Source organism: Zingiber officinale, chromosome 2B, assembly GCF_018446385.1.
Source record: "Zingiber officinale cultivar Zhangliang chromosome 2B, Zo_v1.1, whole genome shotgun sequence".
Taxonomy (NCBI): Eukaryota; Viridiplantae; Streptophyta; class Magnoliopsida; order Zingiberales; family Zingiberaceae; genus Zingiber; species Zingiber officinale.
In genome coordinates this window covers 80764548-80781135 of record NC_055989.1, presented here as the reverse complement: position 1 = coordinate 80781135, position 16588 = coordinate 80764548, and the positions used below count along the sequence as shown (strand labels likewise).

General features: G+C 36.2%; 4 protein-coding genes across 4 annotated transcripts; 3 read left to right on the top strand and 1 right to left on the bottom strand.

Annotated features, from left to right (window-relative positions):
- Nucleotides 1–428: 428 nt before the first annotated feature.
- On the bottom strand, nucleotides 429–4033 carry LOC122046013 (heat shock protein 81-1). The gene is made up of 3 exons (XM_042606483.1): nucleotides 3832–4033; nucleotides 3309–3731; nucleotides 429–2183 (listed from the first exon to the last, which is right to left on the bottom strand). Exons 1-3 carry the CDS (start codon nucleotides 3955–3957, stop codon nucleotides 633–635), a joined length of 2100 nt encoding a protein of 699 aa, XP_042462417.1. The 5' UTR covers nucleotides 3958–4033; the 3' UTR covers nucleotides 429–632.
- Nucleotides 4034–5775: 1742 nt separating this feature from the next.
- LOC122048377 (glutathione S-transferase T3-like) lies at nucleotides 5776–6735 on the top strand. The gene is made up of 2 exons (XM_042609949.1): nucleotides 5776–6176; nucleotides 6333–6735. The coding sequence occupies exons 1-2, from the start codon at nucleotides 5776–5778 to the stop codon at nucleotides 6733–6735; spliced, it is 804 nt and encodes a 267-aa protein (XP_042465883.1).
- A 758-nt stretch (nucleotides 6736–7493) lies between these two features.
- LOC122048376 (glutathione S-transferase T3-like) lies at nucleotides 7494–8678 on the top strand. The gene is made up of 2 exons (XM_042609948.1): nucleotides 7494–8176; nucleotides 8333–8678. The coding sequence occupies exons 1-2, from the start codon at nucleotides 7494–7496 to the stop codon at nucleotides 8676–8678; spliced, it is 1029 nt and encodes a 342-aa protein (XP_042465882.1).
- Nucleotides 8679–9916: 1238 nt separating this feature from the next.
- On the top strand, nucleotides 9917–12926 carry LOC122046012 (50S ribosomal protein L10, chloroplastic-like). The gene is made up of 2 exons (XM_042606482.1): nucleotides 9917–10596; nucleotides 12688–12926. Exon 1 carries the CDS (start codon nucleotides 10008–10010, stop codon nucleotides 10578–10580), a length of 573 nt encoding a protein of 190 aa, XP_042462416.1. The 5' UTR covers nucleotides 9917–10007; the 3' UTR covers nucleotides 10581–10596; nucleotides 12688–12926.
- Nucleotides 12927–16588: the final 3662 nt, after the last annotated feature.

Here is a 16588-nt window from a genome sequence, read left to right as displayed (position 1 = left end):
TGTAGGCAACTTAAGCCCTTTTTTTAATAAATTTTAATTTCTAATTTTTAATGTTTAATTTTTAATTTTTAATTTTTAATTTTTTTTAACATATTAATCTTGAACTGTGACGAACCGTGAACCGGCGGCTCTGAACCGTGAATTGTAACCGTCTTGGACGGTTAAGGTTCGACCTACCTGAAACCGTCGAACTGGCGATTCCGAACCGTGATCAGGTCTACATACAGTTTTAGAATCATGTTAGGAGTTCGCTGTGAAGTCCGATGTCAGTTGAATTTGAAGAGTTGCTTCGACACCCAACATCTAAATTTATTCATCTGTAAATATGAATCTTAATCCGTGTTCTCAAGGAGGACATAAAAATCGTGTAACTTGAAATAACTACGAAAAGAACTAAATGCAGATGATGATAACTTCAAACACGAAACTTAAGCAAAAACAATACGTAATTGAAGTAAAATTCCAAGTTGATATTAGAAAACCATCAAAAACTGCTATTGATTTCTAGACTACCAAGACAAATAGATTGTCAATGAACTGATAGGACACAACCAACTGGCAAAATCAAGAAACACTACCGCTAGGTCCACTAGCACTCCAAACTCCAGCAAACAAGTAGAGCATCAAAAAGCTTAGTCAACCTCCTCCATCTTGCTCTCCTCAGCGTCGCCTTCCTCGAGGACAGGCATTTCAGTGTCTTCTACCTTATCATCCTCGTCGATGCTGAGACCTAGCTTGAGCATGCGATGGATCCTGTTGCCAAAAGTGTTAGGATCATCGAGGCTGAAACCAGAAGTGAGGAGGGCAGTCTCAAAGAGCAACAGCGTCAAGTCCTTAACAGATTTGTCATTCTTGTCAGCATCTGCTCGCTTCCTCAACTCTTCCATGATTGGATTCTCTGGGTTGATCTCCATGGTCTTCTTGCTCGACATGTAACCAGACATGGAGGAGTCCCTCAGAGCTTGTGCCTTCATTATCCTCTCCATGTTTGCAGTCCATCCATATTCACCAGTGACTAGGCAACAGGGTGAGTCAACAACACGATCAGAGACAACTACCTTTTCAACCTTATCGCCCAGAACTTCCTTGATGACCTTGCAGAGCCCTTCAAATTTCTCCTTTAGATCTTCCTTTTTCTTCTTCTCATCCTCACTCTCGTCCAGCTTCAGTCCCTCTTTTGTCGCAGACACCAACTTCTTGCCTTCAAAGTCCTTCAGCTGGCCAACTGCATACTCATCAATTGCATCAACCATGAACAGAACCTCATAGCCCTTCTTCTTCAGCTTTTCAAGGAAAGGAGAGTTCTCCACAGCCTTTTTGCTCTCACCAGTGATATAGTAGATATCATTCTGGCCCTCCTTCATTCTTGTAACATAGTCCTTGAGGCTTGTCATCTCATCACCACTCTTGGTGGAGTGGAACCTCAACAACTCAGCAATCTTCGACCTGTTCTGAGAGTCTTCATGAATACCAAGTTTGAGATTCTTTGAGAATGCCTCATAGAACTTATTGTAATCCTCCTTGTTCTCAGCAATTTCAAAGAAGAGCTCAATACATTTCTTCACCAGGTTCTTGCGGATAACCTTGAGGATTTTGTTTTGCTGGAGCGTCTCTCTTGAGATGTTGAGGGGAAGGTCCTCGGAGTCTACAATTCCCTTGATAAAGCTCAAGTACTCAGGAATCAATTCCTCACAGTTGTCCATGATGAAAACACGACGAACATAAAGCTTGATATTGTTTTGCTTCTTCCTTGTATCAAAGATATCAAAGGGAGCCCTTTTAGGCACAAACAGAACTGCCTTGAACTCAAGTTGGCCTTCAACCGAGAAGTGTTTCACAGCCAAATGCTCCTCCCAGTCATTGGTGAGACTCTTGTAGAAAGCAGCATACTCTTCCTTTGTGATCTCTTCAGGCTTCCTCATCCAGATAGGCTTCTGCTTGTTGACCAATGACCATTCATGGGAAACCTCCTTGATCTTCTTCTTTTTCTTCTCTTTCTCTTCCTTCTCCTCATCAACATCTTCCACCTTGCCTTCCTCAGTGTCTTTCTTGTCTTCTTCATCCTCATCATCTGAGATTTCTTTCTCTGTGGTTTTCTCAGTCCACAGGGAGATGGGGTAGCTGATGAACTCAGAGTGCTTCTTGACCAAGTCTTTGAGGCGCCGTTCCTCAAGATATTCCAACTATAATAATGCATACAAAGTTAACAATCAGTATCATCAACTATCTTATTTTTCAAGCATGAAAGATCAAACAATGAAACCAAAATGAATAGGCAACGTGTAAATTACATCTCCAACACAGTTGCTATAATAGCTAATAGACTGCAAATATTAACAACCTCACACAGTGTCATCCATATATTTGCTAAAATATTAATGTGTCAAACATTGGTATATCTTGAAATAACACATGATGATGCAAAGAGATCTGCAGAGAAAAATAAACCCAATACATTTTTTCAGAATAATTTGCTATATGGAAGATTTCTACCCATCTCCATCTCCAATGTCATTTCATAAATAATTTCTCTATGCTTCCATGTTGACATATAAACTAATTCAATACCCTTATTTGAATTCAAGATATACCAGTGTTTGACATTGGTATTTCAAGATATACCAGTGTCAAACACTGGTATATCTTGAAATAACACATGATGATGCAAAGAGATCTGCAGAGAAAAATAAACCCAATACATTTTTTCAGAATAATTTGCTATATGGAAGATTTCTACCCATCTCCATCTCCATCTCCAATGTCATTTCATAAATAATTTCTCTATGCTTCCATGTTGACATATAAACTAATTCAATACCCTTATTTGAATTCATATCCACAAATTCTATGATTCCAAATAGACCATTCGTTGACAGCTTGTTCCAAAATTGATAGAATAAAAAAATTATACTATGTTCAAAAGGAAACCATATATATCGTATTTGGTAAACAAAACATACAAATAATATCAAATCAATAATACAAAGAGTTGCTTTTCTCTTACTTCATGATAAAATACCTTTTGTCACGCAATAACAAATATATATACACTTCATAACTCACAAAAAATTAACTTTTAATTATAATTTTCACACATATCCAAAATAAAATTAAAGAAAGTGAATGGAAAGCTGAAAAATTCCCAACTGATAAAACAATGTGAAATTGGAGTGTATACACAGCAGAAGCTGAATCTATATATGCATTAAACTATTCAAATAATTCTGAACTTTTCTTCTCAAGTCCGGCGAAATAAAATGTTCATGTGACGACAAACCACAAAATGCTTCATTCATTTTAGAGTGTACCTGATCCTCCTTGAGGAAAAGAGTTATCTTTGTTCCTCTTCCGAGGTTCTCCCCTGAGGTATCCCGTGTAACCGTAAAGGAACCCCCTGCTTGAGACTCCCAAACGTACTGCTCGTCATCGTTGTGCTTGGTCGTGACCACGACCCTCTCAGCCACCAGATATGCAGAATAGAACCCTACTCCAAATTGACCAATCATGCTGACATCAGCCCCAGCAGCGAGAGCCTCCATGAACTCCTTTGTACCAGACCGAGCAATTGTACCAAGATTGTTAACAAGATCGGACTTCGTCATGCCGATACCGCTATCGATGATAGACAAGGTGTTGGTTGCCTTGTCTGGAATGATATGGATAAAGAGCTCAGGCTGAGCATCGAGCTTGCTCTTGTCCGTGAGACTCTCGAACCGTATCTTGTCCAAGGCCTTCATTACGAAACATAGCGGAAATAAAATACGATTTTTTAGTAAAAAAAAAAACAAAAATCTGTGTTGATGAACGAGATTATGGAGAACGAGAACTCACATCGGAGGAGTTGCTTATGAGCTCGCGAAGGAAGATCTCTTTGTTGGAATAGAAGGTATTGATGATGAGGCTGAGAAGCTGGTTGATCTCCGCCTGGAAAGCAAAGGTCTCTGTCTCGGTCGCCATGGCAGAATCCGAAGGTAGAATGCGATCTAATTCGAAGATGCAGGCGGCGTTGAAACTCCGTGCGAGATTACGGACTAGGGTTGGAGGAAGAGGAAGAATATATAGCGGAGAGAAGAGAAGCAAAGACGTGCTTCTAGATTTTTCTATAGACCCACAAGACTAGATCAAGCAACAAAATTGCAGGATCCAAATCCGATAAGGGTTCTAGATGTTTCTATGGTAATTAAAAGACTATCCATACTTTGTCTAATTTATTGAAATAATTATCTATAAATAAAAATAAAAAGCAATAAACATTTTACAATGTTATTTAATTATATAATTATATAATTAATTTGACAGACAATAATTAATATTAAAATTGTAGAGAAATATGAGAGAAAAAAAATCCGGTATAAAGCCTACTTTTATTTTATTATTGTCTTCTTTAATTAAGCGAGAGAAAAACACACCCATTAAAGCACGGGAGTTGTTTTTCGCACCCCTTCTGACGAGGTAAAATTTTCTGTACTATTTTTTGATTCAGAATATGTCATTTGTATTTATAGTTAGATCATGGTTATAATCCGATCACAAATAATTATGATCTTTTCTTGGAGTTCACTGTCTCAACCTGGTTATAATTTTTATTCGGAAGTCGTCCGGAGGACATCTTCGTTCGACGCTCAGTAACTTGGCCACTTATCCATTACCGGAGGCCTTCGGACGGCCTCTGGCTATCCGATTCGAAAAAAACTATAACATGATGGGGACGATGGACACAGGAAGGGATCACAACCATTTACGATCGGATCACGATCGTAATCCGACCACAAATACAAATGGCACATCTTCTAAATAAAAAAAATGGTCCAGAAAATTTGTGGCACACCCTTCCGTCCACCCCATCTCCCATTTTAATTTTCTTTCGTTTCTATTTTTTTTCCTTTATTCGTTTTTTTTTTAGTTTGGTCCCTTATTCGTTTTCGTGTTTTTTTTTAAGTTTTGTTTTTTTGTTTTTTTAATCAGTTTTTTAAATTTTTTATCAATTTTATTTTTTATATAATTTTTTATTATATATTTATAATCTTTTATTTATTTTTAGTTATAAATTTTAAGAAAGGATTATTTTGACATGTATCAAGGATTGGAAGATGGGTAATTTAAAGAGAATAAGAAGTTCTAAGAGCAACCACAGTGGGAGCTCTTTCCGAGCTCCCACTGTGACGTGGAACAAGTGAAAAACCTCCCTCCCATAGTGGGAGGGAGGTTTTTTGATTAAAACGAAGAAGCGGCTCTGCCGCTGCAGAGCCGCTTCTTCGTTCTTTTAATTTTTTTTTATTTTTTTAATAATTAAAAAAAATCAAAAAATCTGGATACCTGCTTCTCATTTCATGAGCAACGGCTAATTTTTAGCCGTTGTTCAACGGTTATAATTTAATTTTTTAATATATAAAAAATCTATAAATATGAGATCTATTTCATTCATTCCATTCATTCTATTGCTATCTTTGCTCTCAATTCAATTCTTCCTTTCATTCCCTATTTGTATTCGAGATGGATGAAAATCTCAATACTTCCTTTACAAATCTTTTGAATTCTTCAAATACGGAAGGAAATACATCTTCTCAAAATACTCGCATTCCTCCAAATATCCAATATCCTCAATTTTTCTCTCAACCACAATATCCTCCAAATTTTCAAAATATTTCATATGTTCCACAATATTCTCCAAATTTTCCAAATTCCCAAAGTTCTCAAAATTTTTTTCAACCGTGGAATCAAAGTAACACCGCCTCAGCTCCATTTGGTATGTATCCATCCCAAGACTGGTCAGCAATGGGTAGCCAACTTGGGATGTCTTATCCTTACGGGGTTTCTCCTAATCAACCACCTGTCATACTTTCGAATGAATCTAGAAGGGCGACTATTGATCCATCTATCAGCGACAAAGAATCTCTAACGCCATCATCTGTTCCAGCAACTCAGGTGCCACCACACTCATCACAAGAAGAGCGTGAAGTTGAGCTGGAGGAAAATGAATCGAAAAGAAGATTCTGGTCTCCCGATGAAGATGTGGTCCTTGCGAAGTCATGGGCAACTATAAGCACTGATGCAATCATTGGTAATGACCAGAAGGATCAAGCTTTTTGGAAACGTATTGGTGATTACTACAACAAACATCGCCCCGCTGGATCTATGATGAGAAGTTATCAGCGTCTGAAATCACATTATTACAGGTTTGCACCGATGGTAAATGAATTTTCTGCAACTTATAATAATTTTTATACTCATCGGCAAAGCGGTTGGAGTGACGAAAATGTGTTGGAGAATGCACTGAATATGTGGAAAGCCAACAACAACAACAAGGATTTTAAGTATATGCATGTGTGGAGGGTTCTCAAAGACTACGAGAAATATATTCCACAATCAGTTGCTCATTACTCTAACAAGAAGGCAAGGACATCCGAGTCAGGAGGAAACACTTCAACATCAAATCCAGATACAAGTGTTGATTTAGATGACTCTGAAGTCCGCATTCGTCCGATAGGGCAAAAGGCAGCGAAGAGGAAGGGCAAATCTAAAGCCAGAGAGGGCGACACAATGGAACATAACATCGACAAAGAATGGCAAGATATTAAAGAATATCAAATGCAAAAAATGGCTCTGCGGGAAGCCGAGATCTTTCATAAGGATTATGAAATTCTTATGAAGGATACCAGTGAGATGACACCAGGACAACTTTATTTACATGAGAAAATGGTGGAAAAAATTAAACAGAGACATGGCCTGGTGTAGATGAGTTTACGTTTATTTTTATATATTATTATAATGTATGTCTTTTCATTTGATGCAATGTAATATTTATGTTTTTTTTAATTATTAATGTTATTTCATGTTAGCAAGTGGTAAATTTAAATTTTATAAAAATTTAATGGTGTTAATGTAAAATATGAAGGATAAATGAGAATTATATATAATGAAAAATGTGGGACCCATGAAGGAGTTGTTGAGAGGTTTTTTTATAGTGGAAAGAGATGTGAGGTTTTTAACTTTTGATGTGGCGTAGACGTGGCAACGAAAGAGCTCACAGTGAGGTTTAACCACTGTGGATGCTCTAATGTGTGTAAGAGTTGGGAAGTGAGATAATTTAAAAGGATAAATTTTTTTAACATGTAGAGCTCCCACTGTGACGTGGAATGAGTGAAAAACCTCCCTCCCATAGTGGGAGGGAGGTTTTTTGATTAAAAAGAAGAAGCGGCTCTGCCGCTGCAGAGCCGCTTCTTCGTTCTTTTAATTTTTTTTTTTTAAATCTGGATGAAAATCTATAAATATGAGCACTGCTTCTCATTTCAGTGAGCACAGCGCCGTTGAGCAACGGCTAAATGCTCCGTTGAGCAACGGCTAATTTGTAGCCGTTGTTCAACGGTTATAATTTATTTTTTTAATATATAAAAACTCTATAAATATGAGATCTATTTCATTCATTCCATTCATTCCATTGCTATCTTTGCTCTCAATTCAATTCTTCCTTTAATTCCCTATTTGTATTCGAGATGGATGAAAATCTCAATACTTCCTTTACAAATCTTTTGAATTCTTCAAATACGGAAGGAAATACATCTTCTCAAAATACTCGCATTCCTCCAAATATCCAATATCCTCAATTTTTCTCTCAACCACAATATCCTCCAAATTTTCAAAATATTTCATATGTTCCACAATATTCTCCAAATTTTCCAAATTCCCAAAGTTCTCAAAAAATTTTTCAACCGTGGAATCAAAGTAACACCGCCTCAGCTCCATTTGGTATGTATCCATCCCAAGACTGGTCAGCAATGGGTAGCCAACTTGGGATGTCTTATCCTTACGGGGTTTCTCCTAATCAACCACCTGTCATACTTTCGAATGAATCTAGAAGGGCGACTATTGATCCATCTATCAGCGACAAAGAATCTCTAACGCCATCATCTGTTCCAGCAACTCAGGTGCCACCACACTCATCACAAGAAGAGCGTGAAATTGAGCTGGAGGAAAATGAATCGAAAAGAAGATTCTGGTCTCCCGATGAAGATGTGGTCCTTGCGAAGTCATGGGCAACTATAAGCACTAATGCAATCATTGGTAATGACCAGAAGGATCAAGCTTTTTGGAAACGTATTGGTGATTACTACAATAAACATCGCCCCACTGGATCTATGATGAGAAGTTATCAGCGTCTGAAATCACATTATTACAGGTTTGCACCGATGGTAAATGAATTTTCTACAACTTATAATAATTTTTATAATCATCGGCAAAGCGGTTGGAGTGACGAAAATGTGTTGGATAATGCACTGAATATGTGGAAAGCCAACAACAATAACAAGGATTTTAAGTATATGCATGTGTGGAGGGTTCTCAAAGACTACGAGAAATATACTCCACAATCAGTTGCTCATTACTCTAACAAGAAGGCAAGGACATCCGAGTCAGGAGGAAACACTTCAACATCAAATCCAGATACAAGTGTTGATTTAGATGACTCTGAAGTCCGCATTCGTCTGATAGGGCAAAAGGCAGCGAAGAGGAAGGGCAAATCTAAAGCTAGAGAGGGCGACACAATGGAACATAACATCGACAAAGAATGGCAAGATATTAAAGAATATCAAATGCAAAAAATGGCTCTGCGGGAAGCCGAGATCTTTCATAAGGATTATGAAATTCTTATGAAGGATACCAGTGAGATGACACCAGGATAACTTTATTTACATGAGAAAATGGTGAAAAAAATTAAACAGAGACATGACCTGGTGTAGATGAGTTTACGTTTATTTTTATATATTATTATAATGTATGTCTTTTCATTTGATGCAATGTAATATTTATGTTTTTTTTAATTATTAATGTTATTTCATGTTAGCAAGTGGTAAATTTAAATTTTATAAAAATTTAATGGTGTATAATGTAAAATATGAAGGATAAATGAGAATTATATATAATGAAAAATGTGGGACCCATGAAGGAGTTGTTGAGAGGTTTTTTGATAGTGGAAAGAGATGTGAGGTTTTTAACTTTTGATGTGGCACAGACGTGGCAACGAAGGAGCTCACAATGAGGTTTAACCACTGTGGATGCTCTAAGGGTTGAAAGAGAGATAATTTAAAAGAATGAAAGGTTATTGTTTGCACCCCTTTGACACACACCTTCCGTCCGGCCCACCTCTTATTTTATTTTTCTTTCGTTTGTATTTTAAGTTGGGTCCCTTATTTGTTTTCCTTTTTTTTTAAGTTTTGTTTTTTTTAATTTTATCAATTTTATTTATTTTTTAATAATTTTTTATTATATATATTTATAATCTTTTGTTTATTTTTAATTATAGATTTTAGGAGAGGAGTATTTTGACATGTGTCAAGATTGGAATGTGGGTAATTTAAAGAGAGTGAGAAGTTCTAGAGTTAGAAGTGAGATAATTTAAAGGGATGAAAGATTTTGATATGTGTCAAGAATTGATAGGGGGTAATTTAAAGAGATGAGAGATTTTGACATGAGTAATTTAAAGAGAGTGATAAGATATGTAATTTAAAGGAAGAAAATGTTTTAAACAAAAAATAAAAAAATAATAAACAAAATTGATTAAAAATAAAATTCAATAAAATTTTAATAATTTTTTTAAAAAAATAATCAAAATTAATTTAAAAATAAAATTAAATAAAAACTAAATAAAATTTAAAAATATATAAGTATTAATAAAAAATAAATTAAATTAATTAAAAAATAAAACTAAATAAAATTTTAATAAAATAAAGAATATATAATTATTATGAAAAAATAATAAATAAAATTAATTTAAAAAAAAAAAAAAAAAAAAAAAAAAAAAGAAAGAACTCTCATTTAACAGGGAGAGAGAGAGAGGGAGAGAGAGAGGAGGGGAGAGGGGTGGGGTGTCAGATCGGGAGGGGAGGGGGAAAAGCAATTTACTTAAAGCCTCGGCCCAACATCTTATCTTTGGTGGAAAATTAAACCGGGTTTTTGCTACGGTTTAGGTTTTGGGCTACGTCGGCGGCTGGCGAGTGCCTCCTCCTCCCGCCATGACGTCCGTCCGCTCTGCCTTGTCGACTGCCCTTCCTCCGATCCGTGCGGCGGTGTCTCGTATGAAGCAGGAGATGGTGCGGCGGGAGCTGGAGAACTGCCACCTCCTCGCCGGGATCTGGTGCCACGGCCTTACGGTGCGCCAGCTACAGGCCCTTCGTGGATCGCTTCCTCCCACCGCTAAGCTCATCGTCGCCAAGAATACGCTCGTGGAGAAGGCCATCGCCGGCACCAGGTGGGAGCCCCTCCAGCCCTGCGCCAAGGGGATGAACGCCTGGCTCTTTGTTCATTCCGACGAGATCCCTCCCTCTCTCAAGCCCTGCCGCGATTTCCAACGGGATTTTAAGCTCGCGCTCAATGACTTCACCGGCGCCGTCTTCGAGGGCCGCCTTTACGGGCCCGACGACTTTCAGGCCCTCGAGACGATGCCCACGCGGATGGAATCGTACGCCTATTTCCTTGGTTGCTTGCAGACTCCCGCTGTCTCCCTATTGAGCGTATTGGAGTCGCCGGAGAAGGGTTCTGACCAAGCCGCTGAAGGAGCCGCTGCAGTAGCCACTTCTGAGAAATAGAAGCTAGATATTTGCAGTATGCAATCCCTTATCTCATCGCATTTCTCTTACATGGCTTTTGTTATATTCCATTGATTGCTTTTTTAGTGTCTAATCCTTTTCTAGAAGAGTATTCAGCACTATAAGAGCAACGTGAACTTGCATAACTTACAATTAGGACCTCCTCCTCCATGAACTAGCAGCCTAATGTGTTTCTACAAGTAACAAGTTGTTTTTGGTTTGCATTCCGTGAATTTACCAATTGATGTGAGAATAAGATGATAATCTAATTACTACAACTTATTTTTCATAAAATGAAACAAACTCTATTGGAGGTAAATTTGTGAATCTAATATGAATCAGAACATTAGGTTTTAACTATAGATTTCAAGCTAGATTGTAATGGAGACTGAGTTGGTAAAGGAAATATACTATACATGTGTTTTCAGTTTGCTTAGTGGATTATTCATAAAAAACAATGCTATACAAATGAAATTTTCATGCTTTCACCTAATGTCTTTCTTGATCTCTTGATGATCAATGAAATAGTCAATTGATATGAATTAAAAGAGGATAAACTATCTTCTATATGTATTATGAAATAATAAAAGTAGTTTTATGATAGGTAAATTGTGAATCAAATATGAGTCACAACACTGGTGTTGGGTATAGATTTCAAAGTAGAATGTAATTAAGAGTGAGTTGCTACAGGAAAGATTTTATGCATGTTCTTACTTGCTTGTATAGTGGATTATGCTAAACAAATGGAACTTTGATACCAGCAGCCTAATGTCTTTCTGCAAATGAAAGGTAATAACTTGATTTTCTTTGCTGCTTGAGTGGTTCTTCTATCTTATCAATATACAGTTGCTGAATTATACAATGGATGTGAAAATAAAGAGGACAATTTAAGTTCAACATATTATGAGAAAATGAAACTAACTCCACTATTGGTTGACTGTGATTAAACTGAATTGTAATGGAGAGTGAGTTGGTAATGGAAATATATTACACATGCCTTCTTGTTTGCATAGTAGGTTATGCTTGGAGAAAAATGCCACATAAATTGAAATTTTCTGGTTTATTTCAATTCTATGCGTATTTATTATTAACCTATCTTAACAAAATGAAACAAGCCATGCCATAGTTAAATTGTGAATCTTACATGAGCCAGATTACTGGGCTGGCTACATATTTTAGACTAAATTGTAATGGAGAGCGAGTTGGTTAAGAAAATATATTGTACATGTGTTTTCTTTTTGGATAGTGGATTTTGCATAAAACAAACTATTCAACTAATGGAATTTACTTGTAAGGTATTGAAACTAGAGATTAGCAGTTTAGTTGATTTTTGATCCTCGGTCTATCTAGTTGGACAAATATGCTCTTTAGGCATCAGTTTTTAGTCATAAGAACATTGATTGGCGCAATTATGATAAGTAAATAGTTCATTAGAACATTTGACTCACAATCTTAGCTAAAGCAGCAACTACTATTCAAGATTGAGACTGAAACTTTGTTATGCGGAAAACTAGTGAACCACTAAAGTTTCATCAATTGTCTTCCATTAAATATGTCATGTGCATATGGTTCTCTTAACCCCCCACCCCCGCTCTCGAGCTATGGTGCAATGGCAGGGCATCCAGGTTGTTATCCAGATACTCGCGGTTCGATCTCCAATTATGGTGAATTTGTAGGAATTTTTCTTCCAAATGGAATGTGCAACCAAAGGATGCTAGACTTTTTGATCGGCCGTCCGAGCACTTTCTGATTTACCCTGGTGGCGGGTAGAAAAATTCCGTGGGTCAGGTCGGTCAGGCCCTAGGGTTAGTTAATGAGGCTAACTTGGTATATCATTTTTCTAACTCCATCCTATAAAGTAACATAGACTACTAACCTCCCGCTATGGATTTTTAATGTATCAAAGCTGCTAACGTTTTCTATTTCAAGAGAAGATTTAGTAATCATGTTTACAGTTTTCACTAGTTTTGATGCTTCGTTTCACTGTTGTTGGTTGTTTGGGGCTGTGTTTCTTCTCATGCTGCGTTTTTTGTTTTGTTTTGTTATTCCTTCATTCTCTACACATTCCTTCATTCTCTACACTAAAATTTAATTTTATTGTATGCAGATTTATTGTTGTGCTGACTGAGAATGAATCGAGTTCCTTACATGAACATATCCCAAGCAAAGATTCGGTGTGCTAGTTTTCATAAGCTTGGTCCTGGATTTTAAAAATTCTGGGTTGTATTACCCTTCGCCCGGAACTTCTCCCTTGCCCTATGGTACTCATCCATGGCTCAATCAATCCATTTTTGTTTTGTTTAGAATATTTTGTCATGAAAATAAATCTGCACTGCCTTTCAACAATGCATGCATCTCCATTTTGATAACATTTTGTAGGATAAATGAAATAAATGAACCAAACATGGGTTCAATATTTAAATAAAGGAATAAATAAACAAATTGTAATTAATCTATTTTTTCTTAAAAGAAAATACATAATAGAGCTCTACCCATTTTGACCTAAAAATGGTCAAACAAAAAAATAAGGAAGAAGATTGAAGGATCAAGTTAATTTAGATGGGCAAAAACATACCTGAACAACTTGTAATAAGGCTCAACCAAATTTTCCACTGGATTTGGCCATCTTTTCCCATAACATTCTTGAATTTAGTTTAATCTCTTACAATTACTACCATCTCAAGTTCAAGAAAACTGTGGAAAAATATAAGCCAACCCATAGATAAACATTCTCGTCTACCTCAAAATATATAAGACCTACAACATCCTGCATGCATAAATTTATTATAAAAAAGTTGAAAATAATTTTGAAAAGAGAAAAAACATTAATAATAACCAGCATGAATGCTTACTTTGCACCATAAAAGGGCACCAACCTCCAACAAAAGTTGGGGGAAAAAAATAGAATGAAAGGTAGTTTGATGAGTAAATCTTATGTTTATATATGGTAAACTCTAATTCGGTATATTTAGTTCTGGTTGGTTGCTTATGATTGACCAATGGTTAGAGGTTACCGTGCAACTAGTCATGGTTATGCTAAAAATCAATGTTATAGAATGCAAAGGCAACATATGTATGTACACTTTTTAACCTAATAGAATGTATGCAAAGAATCTATGTAGTGATCATGAATCCATGCATGTTTCAGAGAAAAGATGAAGATTGGGAGAGAATGCAATATGGATGGAACCCTAGAAATAGAAAAGAAAAGCATGAGATGAATTAAGGAGGGGGAGGAGGACTTCATGCAGGTTGAGAACAATGAATTGAAGGTGATATAACAAGGGAGAAAAGGCTGGCATGAAGCATTTAGAGAATTGAAAATATTGGTATGGGTCTCCATGCCCACAGAGACTACATGTCTCCTCTCCATGATATAACCTAATGAGATACACGGAGATCGATTTGCGGCAACCACTTGGATTTGTTTAATCTACATGCATGCGCATGGCTTTCGATCCTGTTGACTCCATGAAACGAAGAAAACAAATTGTACGCTACATTAATTTGCTTATATACTCAAAGGAATTCTGCAACAAGATATAGTGCTAGCCTGTCAGAGTTCAGCCTTCGGGGCAAGATTAAGTTAGCTAGTATAAAGTAGAATTATTATCATATGATAAGCGTTAAAATCTTAATAAAGTGGAGGGAAAAAAAATTCTTCTTTGTAGATTTTACCTTTCACTATCATAGTCGAGTTCATGTAAGATAAGGTCATGATACATTGAAAGAAGTCTCTTCAGATGAATTTAGTGGTTAACGTATGAGGTGTTATCATCATAATATCCGGGGTTTGAATCTCGGTAAAATCGAGGTAAATACTTTCCTTATGTGTTAGTCACTATTTCAAAGGCTAGTAGCCGTCCGTGATTTACCTCCTTCGTGTTGGCCCTGAGACGGATTGGCGGGGGCGCTAGAGACGAGCGTATTTACCTTTTACCACCATGATACATTGAAAGAAAGACAGAAAAGACATGTCAAAGTCCCAAAACACCCTCAAAAATAACAAATATGTACCTTAACGAAGTAAAAAGTGATAATATTTATTTAAACGGTTCAGTATCATTAGTTTTTAATTAAATATAGATAAATAAATTATAGAAGATATTTTATTATAACACATTGATCTTTTATATGAGGAGGTTAGATATCTAACAAGACATTTTATATCCATTAGAAATTAATCTTAAGATCTATTAGAGCAATCATCTATGTAATTATCAATTGTACCAACCAGTGGAGGCAACAAACATGAGCCTCACGATGCTAGAGTCGTGAGCGTGACTAAAGAGATTTGTTGGCAGATTATTCATATATGAGTAAAGACCAACACGAGGAATGTCGTGGATGGGAAAAAAATCTATTACGATTTTTCGCAATAGTATTATATTACCTAGATTATCTATCTAAGTATCATTAATCTTAGCTAATTTAAATTTAAATCATAGATTGCTCACTTTTCTCAAGAAAATGTCACACTCTTAATTTTGATATTTTTTTCTTTTCTTAATTTGTGTCAATTTAAATTAAGCATAATTCCTCAAAGTTTGACACACTTTACTCTTTCAAAGAGTAATCATTTTAAATTAAGGCCTAACTTACCCTTAACTCTCTAAGAAAATACCAAAATCTCAACTTGACATTTCTTATCCTTTTCTCAAATGTGTCAGTTTAAATTAAGTCCAATTCCTCAAATTTTGACACATTTTACTCTTCCAAAGAGTAAACAATTAATTCTTTACATTTTCAAAGGTTAACAAAAACTTTGAAAATGTCTCCAAGTGTCAACTTTATTAAAGTTGGGTTAACCACTCTTCCAAATAGAGTTGACACTCTCTAACCATCTAGGGGTAGAGAAAATACTCCTAGGAACCCAAAACCTATTTGTGCTCCTTGGATGTTTTAGGTATTCACTAGGGATGACTTCCCTAGATACCTTCCTAGTGACCTTGTTAAGCTTCTTAGAAGCCTTAATCAGTTTCTCTATATCAACTCTAGGGATAGTTTTCCTTGTGACCTTCTTAGTGACTTTGTTTGCCTTCTTAGAAGTCTTAGTCACTTTTGTCTTTGCAAAAATACTTCTGGGGATAGCTTCCTTTGTGTTTTTGACTTGACTATTAGACCTAGGGTTGGTTCCAAAGCTATGTGAAACCCTATGATAAGAAGGAACATCTTTCTTGGCTTGAGGTTTGTATCCCAAACCCCTCCTACAATTGGATGGTTCTTGTCTAATTCTCTCTAACCCTAGATTATGCTCCTAGATTATGCTCATTATGACCCTTAAGAATGTTTTCCATTTTCTTTAGGGTCTTTTTCATTTTATCAAGCCTTAATCTCAAGACTTGATTTTCTTTCCATAAATCCCTAGATTTTGGTTTGTTATTAAATCTTTGAGTATTTCTATTTTTGGGCTTGTATTTATTATCCTTAGTGTTTTTGTCCAAGTAGTTATCTACTTTCCTAACCTTAAGTGAGGTAGTTTTAGCATGAAGAGCTACATATTTTTCCTTAACGCTATCATGCTTTCTATTTTTATGGTAAATGAAATTAAAATAATATAAACTAGAATTAACATGCTCTTTACCATTTTTAAGAGGAATTGTATTAATAAATGTTACCTTGGGTTTGCTCTTAAGAGCTCCCTCTTGACTTGTGCTTCCTCTTTTTGGCTTAACCGACTTCTTCCCCTTTGGACATCGACTCCGATAATGTCCTTTTTTGATTATATAAGAAGCAAACTATGTGCTTCTTGCTCTTCTTTGTTGTGGGGGGTAGTCTCCTTAGGCTTCTCCTTGCCCTTTGGTGTCGCTTGGTCTTTCTTCTTGGCCAATTTAGGGTACTTATTCTTGTAGTGCCCATGTTCCCTACACTCAAAACATATAATATGATTTTTATTATTAATTGAAATTGTTATACCTTTGCTTGTAGGAGTGACATCTTATCCTTTTGATCCGGATGTAGATGCTTCCTCTTGATCCGACAATGATGATCTTCTAATTGATTTGACT

Excerpts from the sequence above, each read along its gene's own strand:
- LOC122046013 (XM_042606483.1), bottom strand. The coding sequence starts at position 3,957 with ATGGCGACCGAGACAGAGACCTTTGCTTTCCAGGCGGAGATCAACCAG. Across the intron at positions 3,732-3,831 it reads TCATAAGCAACTCCTCCGAT|GCCTTGGACAAGATACGGTT; the intron begins GTGAGTTCTCGT and ends TTCGTAATGAAG. Across the intron at positions 2,184-3,308 it reads TTTTCCTCAAGGAGGATCAG|TTGGAATATCTTGAGGAACG; the intron begins GTACACTCTAAA and ends GCATTATTATAG.
- LOC122048377 (XM_042609949.1), top strand. The coding sequence starts at position 5,776 with ATGGGTAGCCAACTTGGGATGTCTTATCCTTACGGGGTTTCTCCTAAT. Across the intron at positions 6,177-6,332 it reads CTGAAATCACATTATTACAG|GGTTCTCAAAGACTACGAGA; the intron begins GTTTGCACCGAT and ends GCATGTGTGGAG.
- LOC122048376 (XM_042609948.1), top strand. The coding sequence starts at position 7,494 with ATGGATGAAAATCTCAATACTTCCTTTACAAATCTTTTGAATTCTTCA. Across the intron at positions 8,177-8,332 it reads CTGAAATCACATTATTACAG|GGTTCTCAAAGACTACGAGA; the intron begins GTTTGCACCGAT and ends GCATGTGTGGAG.
- LOC122046012 (XM_042606482.1), top strand. The coding sequence starts at position 10,008 with ATGACGTCCGTCCGCTCTGCCTTGTCGACTGCCCTTCCTCCGATCCGT.